The 15,772-nt window shown below is 41.3% G+C and overlaps 1 protein-coding gene across 4 annotated transcripts in view; it reads right to left on the bottom strand.

Moving 5' to 3' along the window:
• Window positions 1-15,772, bottom strand: part of PCGF3 (polycomb group ring finger 3) — a 72,206-nt gene that overhangs the window by 20,951 nt on the left and 35,483 nt on the right. For 3 of the 4 annotated variants that reach the window (XM_087716280.1, XM_087716279.1, XM_087716281.1), the window contains exons 2-3: window positions 13,090-13,132; window positions 7,800-7,917 (exon numbers count right to left, since the gene is read on the bottom strand). In XM_087716280.1, the coding sequence (XP_087572406.1) occupies window positions 7,800-7,908 (109 nt within the window). In that variant the 5' untranslated portion in view covers window positions 7,909-7,917; window positions 13,090-13,132. Of the gene's footprint in view, window positions 1-7,799; window positions 7,918-8,892; window positions 8,974-13,089; window positions 13,133-15,772 lie in introns of those variants that run through there. The other variant, XM_087716278.1, reaches the window with a different exon arrangement.

The raw sequence follows: 15,772 nt of genomic DNA, 5'->3' as shown, positions 1-15,772 counted from the left end.
TCCTTTCAATCCAGAAGCATCTAAAGCATGGTGAGGTGCACATTCGTATGTATGTATGTATGCATGCATTATTGTGCATCATCCAGAGTCATGAATGTGAGATGAGGCCATTGTATAAATCAAATCAATAAATAAAGCATTATCATTTTTATATGTAGTTTCACAGTCTAAGATTGGGGGAAAGTTAATTCAAATCCCAACCAAGGACCTAAGAATTATTAAGGTAGCATCTAAGAATGTAGTTCCAAGCAGGGTTGTCTTTGGTTAAATTAGGTTGTTCCAGTCCAATAAATTCTATATTTTCAGATATCGAGGGAGTTGTTTAGGTATTGCTCTGAGGGCTCCAATCTCAATTGGTAATTTTTTGTAATTTTTTCCAGTTGCTTTCTCTCAATCCCAGCATCACCTGGTGAAGCAACATCAATGAATCAGATTTTCTTCTATTCAATAACTGTTGAACTGAATTTATTATATTTCTACGCCGCGCTTTTCCCAGAAGGGACTCAGGGCGGCTCACAACCCAAGTCAGGGGGGAGATAGGGGATACAAATAGGGAAAAAAAGACATAGACAAACAATACCACAATTTTAAAAACAACTCAACAGGCACACCATTCGAGCGGGGACAGGAACTTATCAGCCCCAGGCCTGTTGGAACAGCCAGGTTTTAAGGGCTTTGCGGAAAGCCTGGAGGGTGGTGAGGGTCCGAATCTCCACAGGGAGCTCGTTCCAGAGGGTCGGAGCAGCCACAGAGAAGGCCCTCCTCCGGGTGGTCGCCAGTCGGCATTGGCCAGTGGATGGAATTCGGAAGAGGCCTAATCTGTGGGATCTAATCGGTCTATTGGAGGTAATTGGCAGCAGGCGGTCTCTCAAATACCCAGGTCCAATACCATAAGTGACGACTAGCGCCTTGAAGCGTATCCGAAGACCAATAGGCAGTCAGTGCAGCTCGCGGAGGATAGGCGGCTGCATTCTGGACAAGCTGAAGTCTCTGAATGCTCTTCAAGGGCTGCCCCATGTAGAGCACATTGCAGTAGTCCAGTCTTGAGGTCACAAGGGTACGAGTGACTGTTGTGAGGGCCTCCCGGTTCAGGTAGGGACGCAACTGGTGCACCAGGTGAACCTGGTCACAGCCGACAAGTGGTGTTCAAAAGTCAGCTGTGGGTCCAGGAGGACACCCAAATTGCGAACCCTGTCTGAGGGGCGTACTGTTTGACCCCCCAGCCTGAGAGATGGAAAACTTGGCCAATTAGTGGGAGGGAAACACCCCAGCCACTCGGTCTTATCCGGATTGAGTGCAAGCTTGTTAACCCCCATCCAGACCCTAACAGCCTCGAGGCACTGACACATCACGTCAACCGCTTCACTGAGTTGGCATGGGGCAGACAGATACAGCTGTGTATCGATCGCATACTGATGGTATTTTATCCCGTGCCATCAAATGATCTCACCCAGCGGCTTCATGTAGATATTAAACAGGAGGGGGGACAGGACCGAACCCTGCGGCACTCCATAATTCAGGGGCCTAGGGGTCGATCTCTGTCCTCCGACCAACACCGACTGCGACCTGTCCGAGAGGTAGGAGGAGAACCACCGTAGAACGGTGACTCCCACCCCCACCTCCCGCAGTCGTCGCAGAAGGATACCATGGTCGATGGTATCGAAGGCCGCTGAGAGGTCAAGGAGCACTAGGATGGAGGCATGACCCCCATCCCTGGCTCTCCAGAGATCATCGGTCAGTGCGACCAAGGCGGTTTCTGTGCTGTAGCCAGGCCTAAATCCCAACTGAAAGGGATCTAGATAATCGGTTTCCTCCAAGGACCGTCGGAGCTGAGAGGCCACCACTTTCTCAACAACCTTCCCCACAAAGGGGAGGTTGGAGACTGGATGATAATTAAAACAACTGGATCCAAAGATGGCTTCTTCAGGAGGGGTCTCACCACCACCGCCTTTAAAGCGGGGGGAAAGAGCCCCTCCCGAAGGGAGGCGATAACACCCGCCTGGATCCAGCCCCGTGTCACCTCCCTGCTGTTAGCAACCAGCCAGGAGGGGCACGGGTCCAGCACACATGTGGAGGCACTCACAGTTCCCATGGCCTTGTCCACTTCCTCAGGGGTAACAAGTTGAAAATCAATCCAGAGATGTCGCTCCAGATTCCCCCCTGGTGCCTCAGCTGGCTCTGCGCAATTGGAATCCAGGTCCGCCCGAAGCCGAGCAACTTTATCCGCGAGGAATTGGACGTATTCCTCAGCTCTACCTCGCAAAGGATCACTCGTATCCCTCCTATTCAGGAGGGGATGGGTTATCCTAAACAAGGCGGCTGGGTGCGACTCAGCGGAAGCTATCAGAGTGGCAATATGTGTTCTTTTTGACGTCCTAATTGCCCGAAGGTAAACTCTGATGCAAGATTTTAATAGTGCCGGACTGACTCGGATTTACTGGATCTCCAGCGGTGCTCTAGGCGTCTCTTTTGGTGCTCCATCTCCCGGAGTTCCTCAGTAAACCAAGGAGCCCTCCTGGATCCACTGCCTCGGATCGGCCGCAATCCGATTGAGAGCCTCTGACACTGCTGAGTTCCAAGCAGCAACCAGGGTCTCCGCCGGACTGCGGGCGAGGGTATCAGGAACAACACCAAGCGCCGTCTGAAAGCCCAAAGGGTCCATAAGGCGCCTGGGGTGGAACCACCTAATCGGTTCCTCCTCCCTACAGTGGGGGTTTGGCCTCCGAAAGTCAAGCCTCGGTAGGTAGTAGTCCGACCATGACAGGGTAAGATCTCACTGCCCCTCAAACCAAGATCACAACTCCACTGCTCCGAAAGGAATACGAGGTCGAGCATGTGACCCGCCGAGTGAGTCGGGCCCCGGATTACTTGGGCCAAGCCCATGGCTATCATGGAAGCCATGAACTCCTGCGCTCCATCAGAGTGCTCGCCGAGCGAAGGCAAATTGAAGTCCCCAGAACCATAAGCCTGGGAAACTCAATTGCCAGCTCGGCTACTGACTCGAGGAGCGAGGGGAGGGCTGCTGCAACGCTGTTGGGAGGCAGGTACGTTAACAACAAGCCCACTTGACCCGCGAGATCCAACTTCACCAGCAAGGACTCACACCCGACAAGCTCCGGAGCAGGGATCCTACGAGGAGCTAGAGACTCTCAGATAACAATAGCCACATCCCCACCCCTTCACTGGAGTCGCAGCTGATGAAGCACCTGAAAACCCTCTGGGCACATCTCAGTGAGGGGGACTCCTCCCTCTGGGCCCAGCCAGGTTTCAGTAATACCTGCCTGGTCTGCCCCCTCGTCTAAAATTAGGTCCCAGACGAGGGGAGCCTTGTGAACTACAGACCTGGCATTTAGCGACAACAGCCGGAGACCAGGGTCCTGATTACTCATGCCATCTGGCTTGGAGCAGGACTAATAGGGCCGGAAGGAGGGATCTCTGTGACGTACTCAGCACTCAGTGTGGGGGAACCCGGTTCCAATCCCAATCCTCACATACACACCCAAGCACTCGCTCACTCAAACCCCCACAAGAAATTTAAAAAGTTACAACAATATAATATGAACAAAGGGATTACATTAAGTTAAAAAGGTGGGATCATTCACTCACAGTCACACACATTCACACTACATACAAGAGAAATTGCGCAGATGTTAAAAAGATGTTAAAGCTAGGCGAGTAGATCCTTATGTAGAAACGTAAGTACATGGAACGAGGCACAATAGGCCGGTCAAGGCCGGCGAGATATAAGGGAGATAGAATAACCTCTTTCTCTGGTAGTCTAATATAAGAGGAGCAATAGTCCAGGTGGCTAAAATAAAGTTCCTGAGATGGTAATGGTAATGGCCGGTGATGGTCATAATAGTTGTCATAGTCCGGGAACGAAGATATAAAACTAGGAGTCCAACAGGCTAGGTCCATAAAAATGAACTGGGGGAGCCAGCTAACATAGGTAATAAAGGTGGAATACCGCAAATACCTCCAAGCGACCACAGTCCACAGCGTCATAGTAAAGAGGCTTAGATGGAATAAACAGGCACTCTCCCCATTGGTAGTCCAGGGGTCGCAATAGGAGGTAATAAAGCTGTCAATGCTGGTAGTCCACAAGCCGTGAAAGATGGTAATACTGGCAGCAGTTGGAGCCAAGATAACCAATCCAAAAGTCCTAGAAATATGCTTGAGGGCAGTCAAATGGTTAAAGCCCAAGATGATAAGGGACCAATATTGATGGGGGGGACAGCGTTGGTGGAAGTGTTGATGGAGAAGGCAGCGTTGGTAGAGGGAATAGTGTTGTGGGGGGGGGCTATAATGATGGAAAGAGCCACGATGGAAAAAGCCACGTTGATAACAAAAACAGCGTTGGTGGAAGGAGCAGCATTGTTTAAGAAGGCAGCGTCGTTGGAAGAACTGAACCAAATATGAGGGGGGTGGAAATCCAGAGAAGGCTACGGCCACGGCAGGCTCAGCCAGCCGCCCGATTCGCCTGCTCTGGGTAGGAGTCCTGTTTGATCTCCTCCTTTCTAAAGGCTGGCAAGGCTGGCAGTAGTTGGCCAGCACAGTCCATACCACCTTAAGAGGCTCACCAAGTTCACCCCGCTGTAACAGCTGGAAGGGGAGGATTGAAAAACCCCGCAGATGCTCAAACCGCCGCAAAATGTTTTCAAAGCCTCCGTTTTCCTTACAGGGCCGCCATTCTCACCGCTAAAGACATCGGGACGCGCTGGAGTTTTTGATGTCCAAGGCTGGTCAAGGACGCCGGTTCCCTTCAAGTTTCGGTCCACAGACCCCCTGAAGGTCGCTCATCTCGGAGGCCTCAGAAAGAGCGGAACAAAGCCAATTCCTGGAATTCCCCAGCGCTTTTTCGCCAGCTTTTTAGTCGCCATTCCATTCTCTCGCACATGCGAGAGTTATATAAGAAATGTTATGAAAAACTTATCTGTTTGAATCTTAGCGTCCCGTAAGATCTTAATCTGCTCGTTTTCCAAAACCTTCTTAACTTCTTGGTTTTACTATTCAAAACTAAACCTCTAATAGTTTCCAATGAATAATTTTGGCAACTTGATCATGACCTTGCTTATAAAAAGTTTGTGATATATTGCTTTAGTCACTGATCAAATGGTCAATTGTTTCATCCTTTTCACTACAATGGTGACATTTGTTGTTGTCTGTTACATGTTGAATTTTCACCTTCTTCCTTTCCAGACCAACATGGTCACATATGCCTTAGAGGCCTAGACACCCTCTGCCTTGACTGCTGCAATGAGCTCTAGATGGGGTTGCCTTTGAAAAGTATTCAGAAGTGTCAACTGGCTCAAAATGCAGTGACCTGCATTATTTATTCTAGATTTGCACATGTGTCACCCCTCCTGCAGTGGCTCGATTGTCTGGTGATTTGCTTCCAGGTCCAATTCAAGAAGCGGATTATCACTTTTAAAGCCTACAAGTTGGGGCAGGTTATTTGAAGGACAGTCTTTTCCCAGTTCCACCTACCCAACCCACCAGAGACTGTAGGCAGGGAATGCTAAGAATCCCCTTTCCTAAGAAGGTCTATATCCTGGGATAATAAAGAAGGCTCTTCTCCATGGTAGCTCCTTCCTCTGTGGAACTGTTCTGACCGAGGCTTCCCGAGGGCATGAAGCAAACTCCTGGTCCTGACAAAAAACCCTTTTATTAATTTACTGTGAATTCTGCTCATTCACATCCTTTCAAGGGAGGATTTACAGTCCCAGACCTTATCTGGCTTGGAGAGCTGCCAGGCCGATATCTGCAAAACCTGGCAAGGAGTCACGAACCAATTAAGCCAACTAATTGTGTCCTGCAAATTCCACTCTCCTTTCGCTCCTCTTTTATTTCCTCTAGGAGGGGCCATTCATCATCCACCTGTGGCCTTACTCCCAACTCGACCCGTTCTTTAGCTGTTCCCTTCATCTGGCAACTGTGCGCATGCGCACACTGGGAATAGGCTCCAACTGTTCGTCTGCCTCACTGATGCCTGACTCTGAAGGCAGCTGATAGCTGGCATAGGGCTCTGATCCCCTCTCTGCCTCCAATACAGAGCCCTCCCCAGATGCCAGGACTGGCCCATGTTCCTCCACAACCTACTCACTACCTCTGGCAGGCCACAACAGGAAACTCCTACCTGCAAAAATAAGATTGGGCCTCCACGTTAACACTCCTTAAGTGTTAAATGTGTTCAGGCCCTGAAGACATGGTTTTGTCAGCAGGCCTAGAAATCCCCAGGGTGATATGGAGCACATCAAGTAGTTGTTTTGATTGCTGTTGCTGGGGGTTGTGATTGTTTTTGTATTGGGGTTTTATTTATATAAGCCACCTGGAGACACCATGAATGAGTTGGGCTGACATATACATTTTCTAAATAATTAGGTGTGCACTCAAGGAGGCAGAAGAGAAACCACTAGAAGGAAGTTATTGGTTTTTGGAAGCACTGAATAATGGAAAGTTCTATGAAAATGAGATTCATTTTAATTGATCTATTCTTTCTGTTCACAAAAAAGGAGGATCTTTAATATACCATCATATTCCTAAAATCCCTAATATAAAAAGTAAAAACTAGAAAAAGCAAAGAAAGATTTGAACTTCAGCATGGTAGGTGATTATATGCAGTGCACCTATATCTGAGCTAAAGAGGTTTATTGCAAGCCTTTCAGCTTTTTGACCATAATTACACATTACATAATTCTCATTAGCTATCCTGCAAATGGACAGTTTTGTAAGACACTCTAGCACCCAAATTAGATCCCGTCATCTTGTTAAACAAAACCACAACTGGGTCTACGAAAACAGATATTGTTTTAACTAAATCAATTTATTTGTTATTTCTAATATCCTTTCATGCACTGTCAGCAAAATTCTCTTCGTTGTATTAGCTACAGATTTGCGCATTCAGTTCAAAGGGGGAAAAGGGGGGGTGGACATGATGCCTTCTCAGCAGCCATTAAGAAATATATTTTCAGTAAAAGAGCATCACAACCTTTTCATCATGCTCTTTAGTAAAAGCTCCCTTTTCAGCATTTCTAGGTATGTAAATGAAGGAGCCATTGCCTTTTGTTTTAAGTTAAAAAAAAGTTCAGAACATTATATGTTGTCACGTATTTACATCCTTTCCTAGAAGAATAAGTAAGAGGTCTTAACACCCGAGTTCAGAGCAGAGGATTTTTACTGCTATGTTCTTGTCTCTGGAAAGATAATAAGGTGCCTAAGTTTCTTCTGCAAGAGCAGCTGTTCTTTCCCATTCCTTATATAATCAGCCTTCATTTACTTGCTTCTCAGAGAATTATGCAACAACATCCCAATATTATGGGATTAATTAAGGGAAAACCTTTTCAGGTATTAATAGAATTGCACAACTGGCCGCATTGGTTGCCCTATTGGTTCACTAACTTTATTGCAAGGTGAATCAAAACAGAGCTGAGAGTGGACACCTTTTAGGCAAACCAAGTGTGGGAATTTTAAAAATAATGAAGATTCAGACAATTCCTATTCCATACAGGTAGAATAGAAGTGGTGAATGAATAGGATACATGTTCTACCCATCTCAGTAAGTAAGCAAGCAAGTAGATCTATCTAATCGTGCCAACTACTGTAATTCAAAGCTCCCTGAATTTCTTGGTAAGAGTCGAGGCATGCATTTAAAAAGAGATTCACATATAAATAAATCATTTGAAATTAAGAGATCTCTTAAGCACTAGCCTTTCAAATAAAAATCGAAAGTATATCCCAAATGATTATCTTTATATGAAAGTAAATCTTAATTCACAATACACAGTAATAATCATACTCACAGGTATGCAAGCATTCCGTTACAGTGGTAGCATCGATAAGATAACCATTGCAAAGGCGGCAGGTTATATGGGCATTGATGTCCCAAAGTTTAATTTTTCTTGTCAGCATCTTTGGTGTCTGTAAGAAAACCAGGACAGACAGGTATTTGAGATATGAATGTCTACTTTTAAAATATCTGACCTTCATAATAAGCCTTGAATGCAGAAAAGAAATTAAAATGATCGAAACAGTTTTCTTCTCCAAAAGAACTTATTTGGGAAAAAACACGGGTGGTTTAAGAATCATGTATAATCATAAAGCTAAAGACAATGCAACAACTGTTATTCTGGGCGTTACACTGCAAGATGTATGGCATTCCACACCACAAACTTTAAATCAACCTACTTTTCAGAAACAGCAAATAAGGTGAATGCACTAGTTTTATCTGTAAACCATATTCTGGAAAGTCTTTCAGAAAATGCTAAGCTCCTAAAAAAATCTATAGTTTTCTGAATCGTATTAGTAGTGTAAGAAAAAGCCAACTCTAGTCAACATATCTTTTCAGATCATTGATTTTTACAAGAATGTACATATAAGATAAACTGTAGAGCATTCGGGGAAAACTAAGTTTCTTACTTAAATATGTTTAGGCATTAACTCCCCACTTTTAAACTATACAGCAATAACTTAAAGTAGTTTCCACAAATTGAAAAATAAGTGCAAAATAATCATTATTTGGGAAAGTCTTCACTAGGTAGACAATTAAAAAATAAATGTCAGATGCTGCATCCTAACTATGCAACTCTTTGCTTCTTTAGTTTTAAATATACCGATCTGTATGATTTTAGCTATCTCTTTTCCTACTTGTGATTTTACTGTTTGTTGTTTTAAAATCTATAAACAGCTTTAAAATTTGAAATTGTTAGTTATCTTGGGATCTCTTCTGGATAAAAAGGTAATTTAGAAAGTCCTATATAAATGTTTATAAAAAACATTCACATCTATCAGAAATAACATAAAAACATCTGCTTTTATTTTCTCACTGGGGAAAACTGCACTAGAGGAAATGAAATAGAGTACTAAATAATAAAGACAGGAGGAAAGTATTTTTACCATCTGCTGCAATGAGTTTCTACACGGCAGGTGTCACCAAACTAAGATGTTTTCAATAAAAATTGCTGAGACGTTTTGGCTGAAAAGTTGGAAATTTTTGCAACTTAGTCTTATAATATAATTGCAATTAAGACAGTCAATATGTTTATGACCTTAAGATCAGAATACCTAAAACCAGTGGGGTTTTTTCATATTATACATAGCCAGCTCAATTAGCAGCTTTTCTTCCCCTTCTTTCATTTTATGTCACTAAAAAACACTTGCAGCTTCTTCCCCTCCACACACCCCTATCTTTTTCTGAGCTGCTTTAACAGAGGAGAAGATGTGGCAGGCAGCCAGCTTTCCCTAGTTAGCTGACTGTTGGGAGCCTCACCCCTGGAGTTGGGACAGGGAGGGACCCTGGGGGAGATTTATGGGAAAGGTAGTTCCCCAGGACAGCGAATTAAATTAGAGTGCTGGAGAGGGGACTACAGATTCCAGCAGCTCAGAGAGAGAAAGGGAGGGGCAGCATCAGAAAAGGTGATTGGGGGGGGGGGGGGGAAGTATTAAAAGGACTGAGAGGAAACCAAAAATGGAATACTACTATGGGCTAGATTCCTTTGGAATGAGAGAAAAATTGCAACCCCAAGGGAGAGCAACTGTTATATCTCGGCCTGGAGACTGTATCCTAGCTGCCATGAGCAGGGTGGCATTCTTATCCAAAGCATGGTTCCAGAGTAGCTGCATAGTAGCTGCAGAGCCGAGATGCCATAGTGGTTAGAGTGCTGTACTGCAGGCTACTTGAGCTGACTGCAATTCGGCAGTTCAAATCTCACCGGCAAAAGGTTGGCTCAGCCTTCCATTCTTCCAAGGTGGGTAAAATGAGGAGCCAGATTGTTGGGGGAAATAGGCTGACTCTGTAAACCACTTAGAGAGGGCTATAAAAGCACTATGAAGCGGTATATAAGTCTAAGTGCTATTGCTATTGCTAACTTTGGTTCAATTGATCTCCTGAGCCATTGTCCCTGGCTGGAAGAAGTGGACTCCATAAGCCTCTCATTGGGCTTACAGAGGACATGTCTGGAAGACAACAGGATCAGCGAGGGACCATTTGGCCAAAGGACAGTCTTTGGGACCTATTTGCGTGTTTCAACTGAACCCTCCAACCTTTATGCTGGCCGCTACTGAGCCACATCAGAGGAACTGGGACATTTTTCATTTGAGCAATGTTGTTCACCATAAGGTTTAGCATTTGATGCTATTGTGCTGTTTAATCAGATTTTATCTTGAGGGCCCCCGTTTTAATGTATTTGTTATGTCGCTGTGTGTCTATTGCATTGATGCTTGTTGCCATTATCTATAGTTGTTGCTTAATTTGATTTTATTTTAAGGACCACTATTTTAATTTGCTTGCTGGGTTATTGTATGTTTATTGCACCAGTGCTTGTTGTTACCTGTAGTTGCTGTTTAATTTGATTTTTTTTTCTTAACAGCCATTATTTTAATTAAAGCTCATAATTCTCTCCAAGATGTGTTGGTATGCCTGGGCCAGGTGAGGCTGGTCACCTGGGAAAAGGGATAGAAGGACCAGATTGCTAGCACCCCCTTTGGGGAAAGCACTGCATATATTTATATAATCCCTTGCTTTTTTATCAAACATACATGAAATGATTTAGATGTAACTAGAACCAAAAACCAAGAGTGAGTAGAAAAAAGGCAAAATCTTCAAATAATTTACATTCCTTTTCCATTCTCCCTTCAGAGGATTTCTTCAAAATGCTAATTTATTTTAAATAAAAATGTACGCACATCAAGCAAAATATTTTTATGTTAAAATTCAAGGAATTCTGCATGTCTCAAGGCCTGAGGCATTCACACAAAATTGTGATGTGAGCTTATCATATCACTGATAGAATATAAATATAATAGCTAACCAAAAAAACCTCTTTTATTTGCTTATCTTCTTTTCTCTAGGATCAGCCAAATGTTTATATAATAAGATTTAACCATTATCATTCCCTCACCAGCTAATGTACCAATTAATTACCCATTGTGCAAGGAAGTAAACAAAGATGCAAGTCATCTACTTAATCCAAAGTACAATGAAACATATTTTCCAAAATCCACAATCAAGTAAACAATGTACCATGGATCTGAGATTCCAATGCCCAGAGGTAAAAATTGAACAAGTTAAACTAATCCTCAAAGAATGTAACTTAATCCTACCTAATCTATGAAAATAGAAAATTCAATTGCTTCAGGAAAACCAAGGCATGAATTGAGTTTGGACTAGCAACTGTAATGGTTCAATCTGCAATCAGGAGTACCATATTTAATAATTCAATTGTCAGATAATTTACAATTTACAATCCTCATAGCAATAGCACTTAGACTTATATACCGCTTCATAGGACTTTCAGCCCTCTCTAAGCGGTTTACAGAGTCAGCATATCGCCCCCACAATCTGGGCCCTCATTTTACCCACCTCGGAAGGATGGAAGGCTGAGTCAACCTTGAGTCGGTGAGATTTGAACCGCCGAACTGCAGATAGCTGTCAGCTGAAGTGGCCTGCAGTACAGCACTCTACCCACTGTGCCACCTCGGCTCTCATCCTAGTCTGTTGCTGACTTCTTTGATATCTTAAAAATTAAACCCTCTCCAATACTATTTCTGTGAAAAACTGTGTCTTCTGTTGAGCAAGTGGAAAAGCAATTTTCACTGAAAAATGGCACCAAGAAAATATTACATTTAAGAGTTCATTGCATCTGAAAATGCAACTATGAAACAAATATGCATATGTATGGACTGATATTTTATATCAAGATATTAATGATATTAATGATATTAATGGATACACACACACACAGACACACATGTTGGTCTTTTCCCGTATAAGATTGGGATTGTCTTGGCAATGTTTCAGCGAGGTCTCACTCGCCATCAATTTATCAGCAATAGTTGTTGTCATTGTTGTTATTCCCCCACCAGCAAAAAATTGCAGTGCTTGCTTTCAGAGAAAGTCAGTCAACACAACCATTTTGTTCATTTCCTTATTTTTGCCTTCTTACACAATACATATATTTAAAACCTTGCACTTGGCCTAATTTCTCAACTGAAGAAAACAAGTTTATATATACTGTACCTACAACGTACTGATTTGCATAGTTTTCTTTTATTTCTAAATCATGTGGAAGACTTCACTTCTTTTCCATGTTTCACCAACTGTGTAAAGATGGCTATTTTACATGATGCTAGCATGAAAATGAGACTGCAGCAATTATTTTATAAATCTGTGTGGCTTGCACATTTGTGTAAATGCAGTTATCAAAGTACTATTTCTAAAATATTAGTGACCAATCCTAAACTGGTAGATCGTCTGTTGGGTTCACTAATTCCCAAATTATAGCTACAGGAAAGAACAGGCATTTTATTTTGAAAGGTTCTGTAAGCTGAATGCCCACCCACAGAGTTGACTGTATACCCCATTGCTTTATGAGACACTTTATGTGACTAGTAGCTCAGATGAACTTCCTTTTCAACAGTTTCTGCAGAAAGCTCCTTTCAGAGGTGTGTCTACATTGAATGCAGATGAACCTTTCACTTGATCTGCATGGGAAGTGAAGCAATTTTCCCATAGATTTATTAAGTGTTTCAATTTCCCCATAGATTTATCAAGTATTCCTTGTTAACGATTACATTATTTTGACTATTGTTCCTCCGATGACTAACCTAACTACTAAAAACTTGCTTGTTAAACTTTATGCAACATGTCAAAATCACTAGCATGAAAGAGCACTTGCCAATAACAAAAATTCCCTAATTCCTATTAGCAGGATAAATGATATGGGAAAATTCAAATATTTCCTGTGATTTACATTTAAATAGGTTTTAGTCCAACTGAAACACTTTCACACATCAAATATTATGATTAAAACAATGAAATTATTCCTTTTTAGTTTCAACACAGCTATCACACTGTAGCACTTGAAGCCAATATAAAAACAGCTTATACCTGGCCTGGGGGGAAAAACAGGATGTTCATATTAGAAATATTGTAGCCATATTAGGAGAAACCATAGCAATTTTTCTTGTATATATCAAAAATAAACATATCCTAAAGAGAAAAGGTTTTGAGTTTTTTTCAGAACACCCTTTAGATACTTTTATATGTAATTCTTCACATACTGAGGGGAAAATATTTTTTTTCTTTAAGCATACCTCTTAAAACAGCATTTCTTTTCAGTGTCTGCCATCCAGAGACCTGAAAAGATAGAAAAACAAATCTGAAAATGAACACTGTAACTACTTAGAATACACTGAAGGAAATTCAACAGTATTTATTAATAGAAAAATAATAGATGAAGAAATATTTGTTTTTAACATGAAAATGATTAATTTCTGCTGGAAATCAGTGGCTACAATCTAGTATGAATTAAATATTGCTAAATAAAACTGATGCCATTCTTTCTACCACCACATGGTGACAGATATGTGATGAGTAATGTTTTTCTATTAAACTTTCGTCAGCTTAAAATCAAGTAGATTTTGACCTAACTTTGATATCAAAAAGCCAGTGCATTTTGTTAAGTAAAATAGTGCATTCAGTAAAACATCTCCCAAGATCCATACAATGCTAGTTCATTCCAGTATTTAAAGGTCTAAATATATTTCTTGTATCAAATTAAATAATTTATCTATGCTGCCAAAATGTATTCTCACGTTTATATTCCATATGTTTTCCCGAGGAAAAGACAAACACAATTTCAGCTCTATGCAAAACAATCTTTAACCCGAAATGAGCAAACAACAGCATGGCACTTGACCTTAATTACTTAAAATGGTCTAAAAGAGGTACTCAAGAGCTAATAAAACTATTAACTAATAATGAGAGTTAGTAATAAATAGGAGGCCCCTAGAAAGGGCTGTTCACTTTTTCCTGGATAAGAAGACTGTTTCTGAACAAGTTCAGCTTTAACTTGCAGCTTCAATCCCAGTTTTGAAAAGTGTTTTTTTGCAAATACTGTGTGCATTCTATCACTTCTCCAGCTCCTGTGCACATAGTATGCCTTTTGACCAAAATTTCAGAAACAAGATCGAAGACCATGTAAAGAAATATCTTGAGAGGACTTTTCAATGTTTCCTTAACTCTGTCAAAATAAAGCCCAAGTCTTCAGAATGAACTACAACCAAGCACAATTGGCCAAAGTATACACAAATAGCCTTCAGAATTATTATCCTTTTTAAATGAAAGAAACGATTCATCTTCAAGGTCTACAAGATTTCATAGATCTTCCAAGTTCTGCCTTTCAGCAAAGTCACTGGATATACAGGATATATACAAGATGATTAATATTAATCACAACTTGATTTAATATTTTTAGTTGGATATCTATTATCCAACAAAAAGGTACCACTCATGGACTTACATTTGGCATTATGTAAGTAAACACCTATAAATATGGGACCAATGATTTTCAAAAATTCTTCTATTATAAAAGGATAATACAGCTAGGACTGGTTATGGCCCACTGCTGAAATGGTTAAGGTATTTTATTGTGAAGAAATCACCTGCTGCAGTTCCTTATACAGGTATTCCTCAACTTACTACCACAAAATTTTTGTTGTTAAATAAGGCATTTGTTAAGTGAGTTTTGCCCCATTTCATGACCTTTCTTGCCACAATTGTTAAGTGAATCACTGCAGTTGTTGAGTTAGTAACCTAGTTTGCAAAAGGGATCATGTGATCTTGGGACACAATAACTGTCATAAATATGAACCCGTTACCAAGAATCTGAATTTTGATCACATAATCATGAAGATGCTTCAAAGGCCGCAAATGTGAAAAACGGTCATATGTCAGTGCTATTGTAACTTTGAATGGTCACTAAATGAACAATAGTAAATTGAGAACCACCTGTAGATTTTATGTTTCTTACAATAGATCTGCATATATACATCAATGCACTTTTCAAGAGTACGGAAACATTTTACCACACTTGGCTGAATCCTTAATAAGATTATTTGCAAAAGCTATTAACAAATGAGTCCTAGGCGCTCTGATAGTAAGCTGATTCTCTGATAAACATTTGGTTTAGTTCACATTGCTGATGGGTGTTACATACATGCACAGAAATACATGCATACACAAACCCATCTACAAGACAGTGGTGGTTAAAAGTTCATGTATTTTTGCCACACATATTTCTCAATAAAAAATTGATAGATGTAATGTTTTGGATTCTTTTTTTAGTTTTCTTTATTTTGCTTTAGGACTTGGGTAGAGAACAAATCACATTTAGGTCATATTTATGCAGAAATTTTGAAATTTCAAAAGGGTTCACAAATTTTTAAGCATCACTATAGTGTGTGTGTGTATGTGTGTGTGTGCGCGCGTAAGTTTTGACTAAACAATCACAAATGAGCAATTAAGCATCATTTGTTCAAAAACACCCATTATTATATAATCATATACCATTTCCTTCACCTTCTTCTCAGCATCCTTTAGTGAACAGATGGTGCCAAATGAATGGATCAGAACTGCCTGGTTAATTAAGTGGTGTAAAAAAGTCTAGCCTCATTTGCCTGCAAAGAGGATAAGCACAGTGGGAGGGAAGAAGACGGATTTCAACTTCCCCTAGTCATATTGTCACTCAACCTAAGTAAGCTGTTGACCAAACCCTGCAGTTCTTACTTTTTGAATGGAAAGAAGATACAAGCCCATATCCAAAATGGAAATGATGGGCAGAGTTCAACTTATCAAGTCATCCAAAAGCTAACTGAAAAACAACTCTACGGAAACACTGGAATCTTTTGAGACTTCAAAAATGGGGCTTACTAATTTTGGGGACAAATGAGTAAAAAGTCATTTGTCTGTAGCATAGTATATAGCATTATACTACAT

Source organism: Thamnophis sirtalis, unplaced genomic scaffold, assembly GCF_051295495.1.
Source record: "Thamnophis sirtalis isolate CommonGarterSnake01/CBP01778 unplaced genomic scaffold, rThaSir2_p1.2 scaffold_5, whole genome shotgun sequence".
Classification (NCBI taxonomy): domain Eukaryota; kingdom Metazoa; phylum Chordata; class Lepidosauria; order Squamata; family Natricidae; genus Thamnophis; species Thamnophis sirtalis.
The sequence above is the reverse complement of the archived record's forward strand: the minus strand, read 5'-3'. Positions and strand labels throughout refer to the sequence as shown.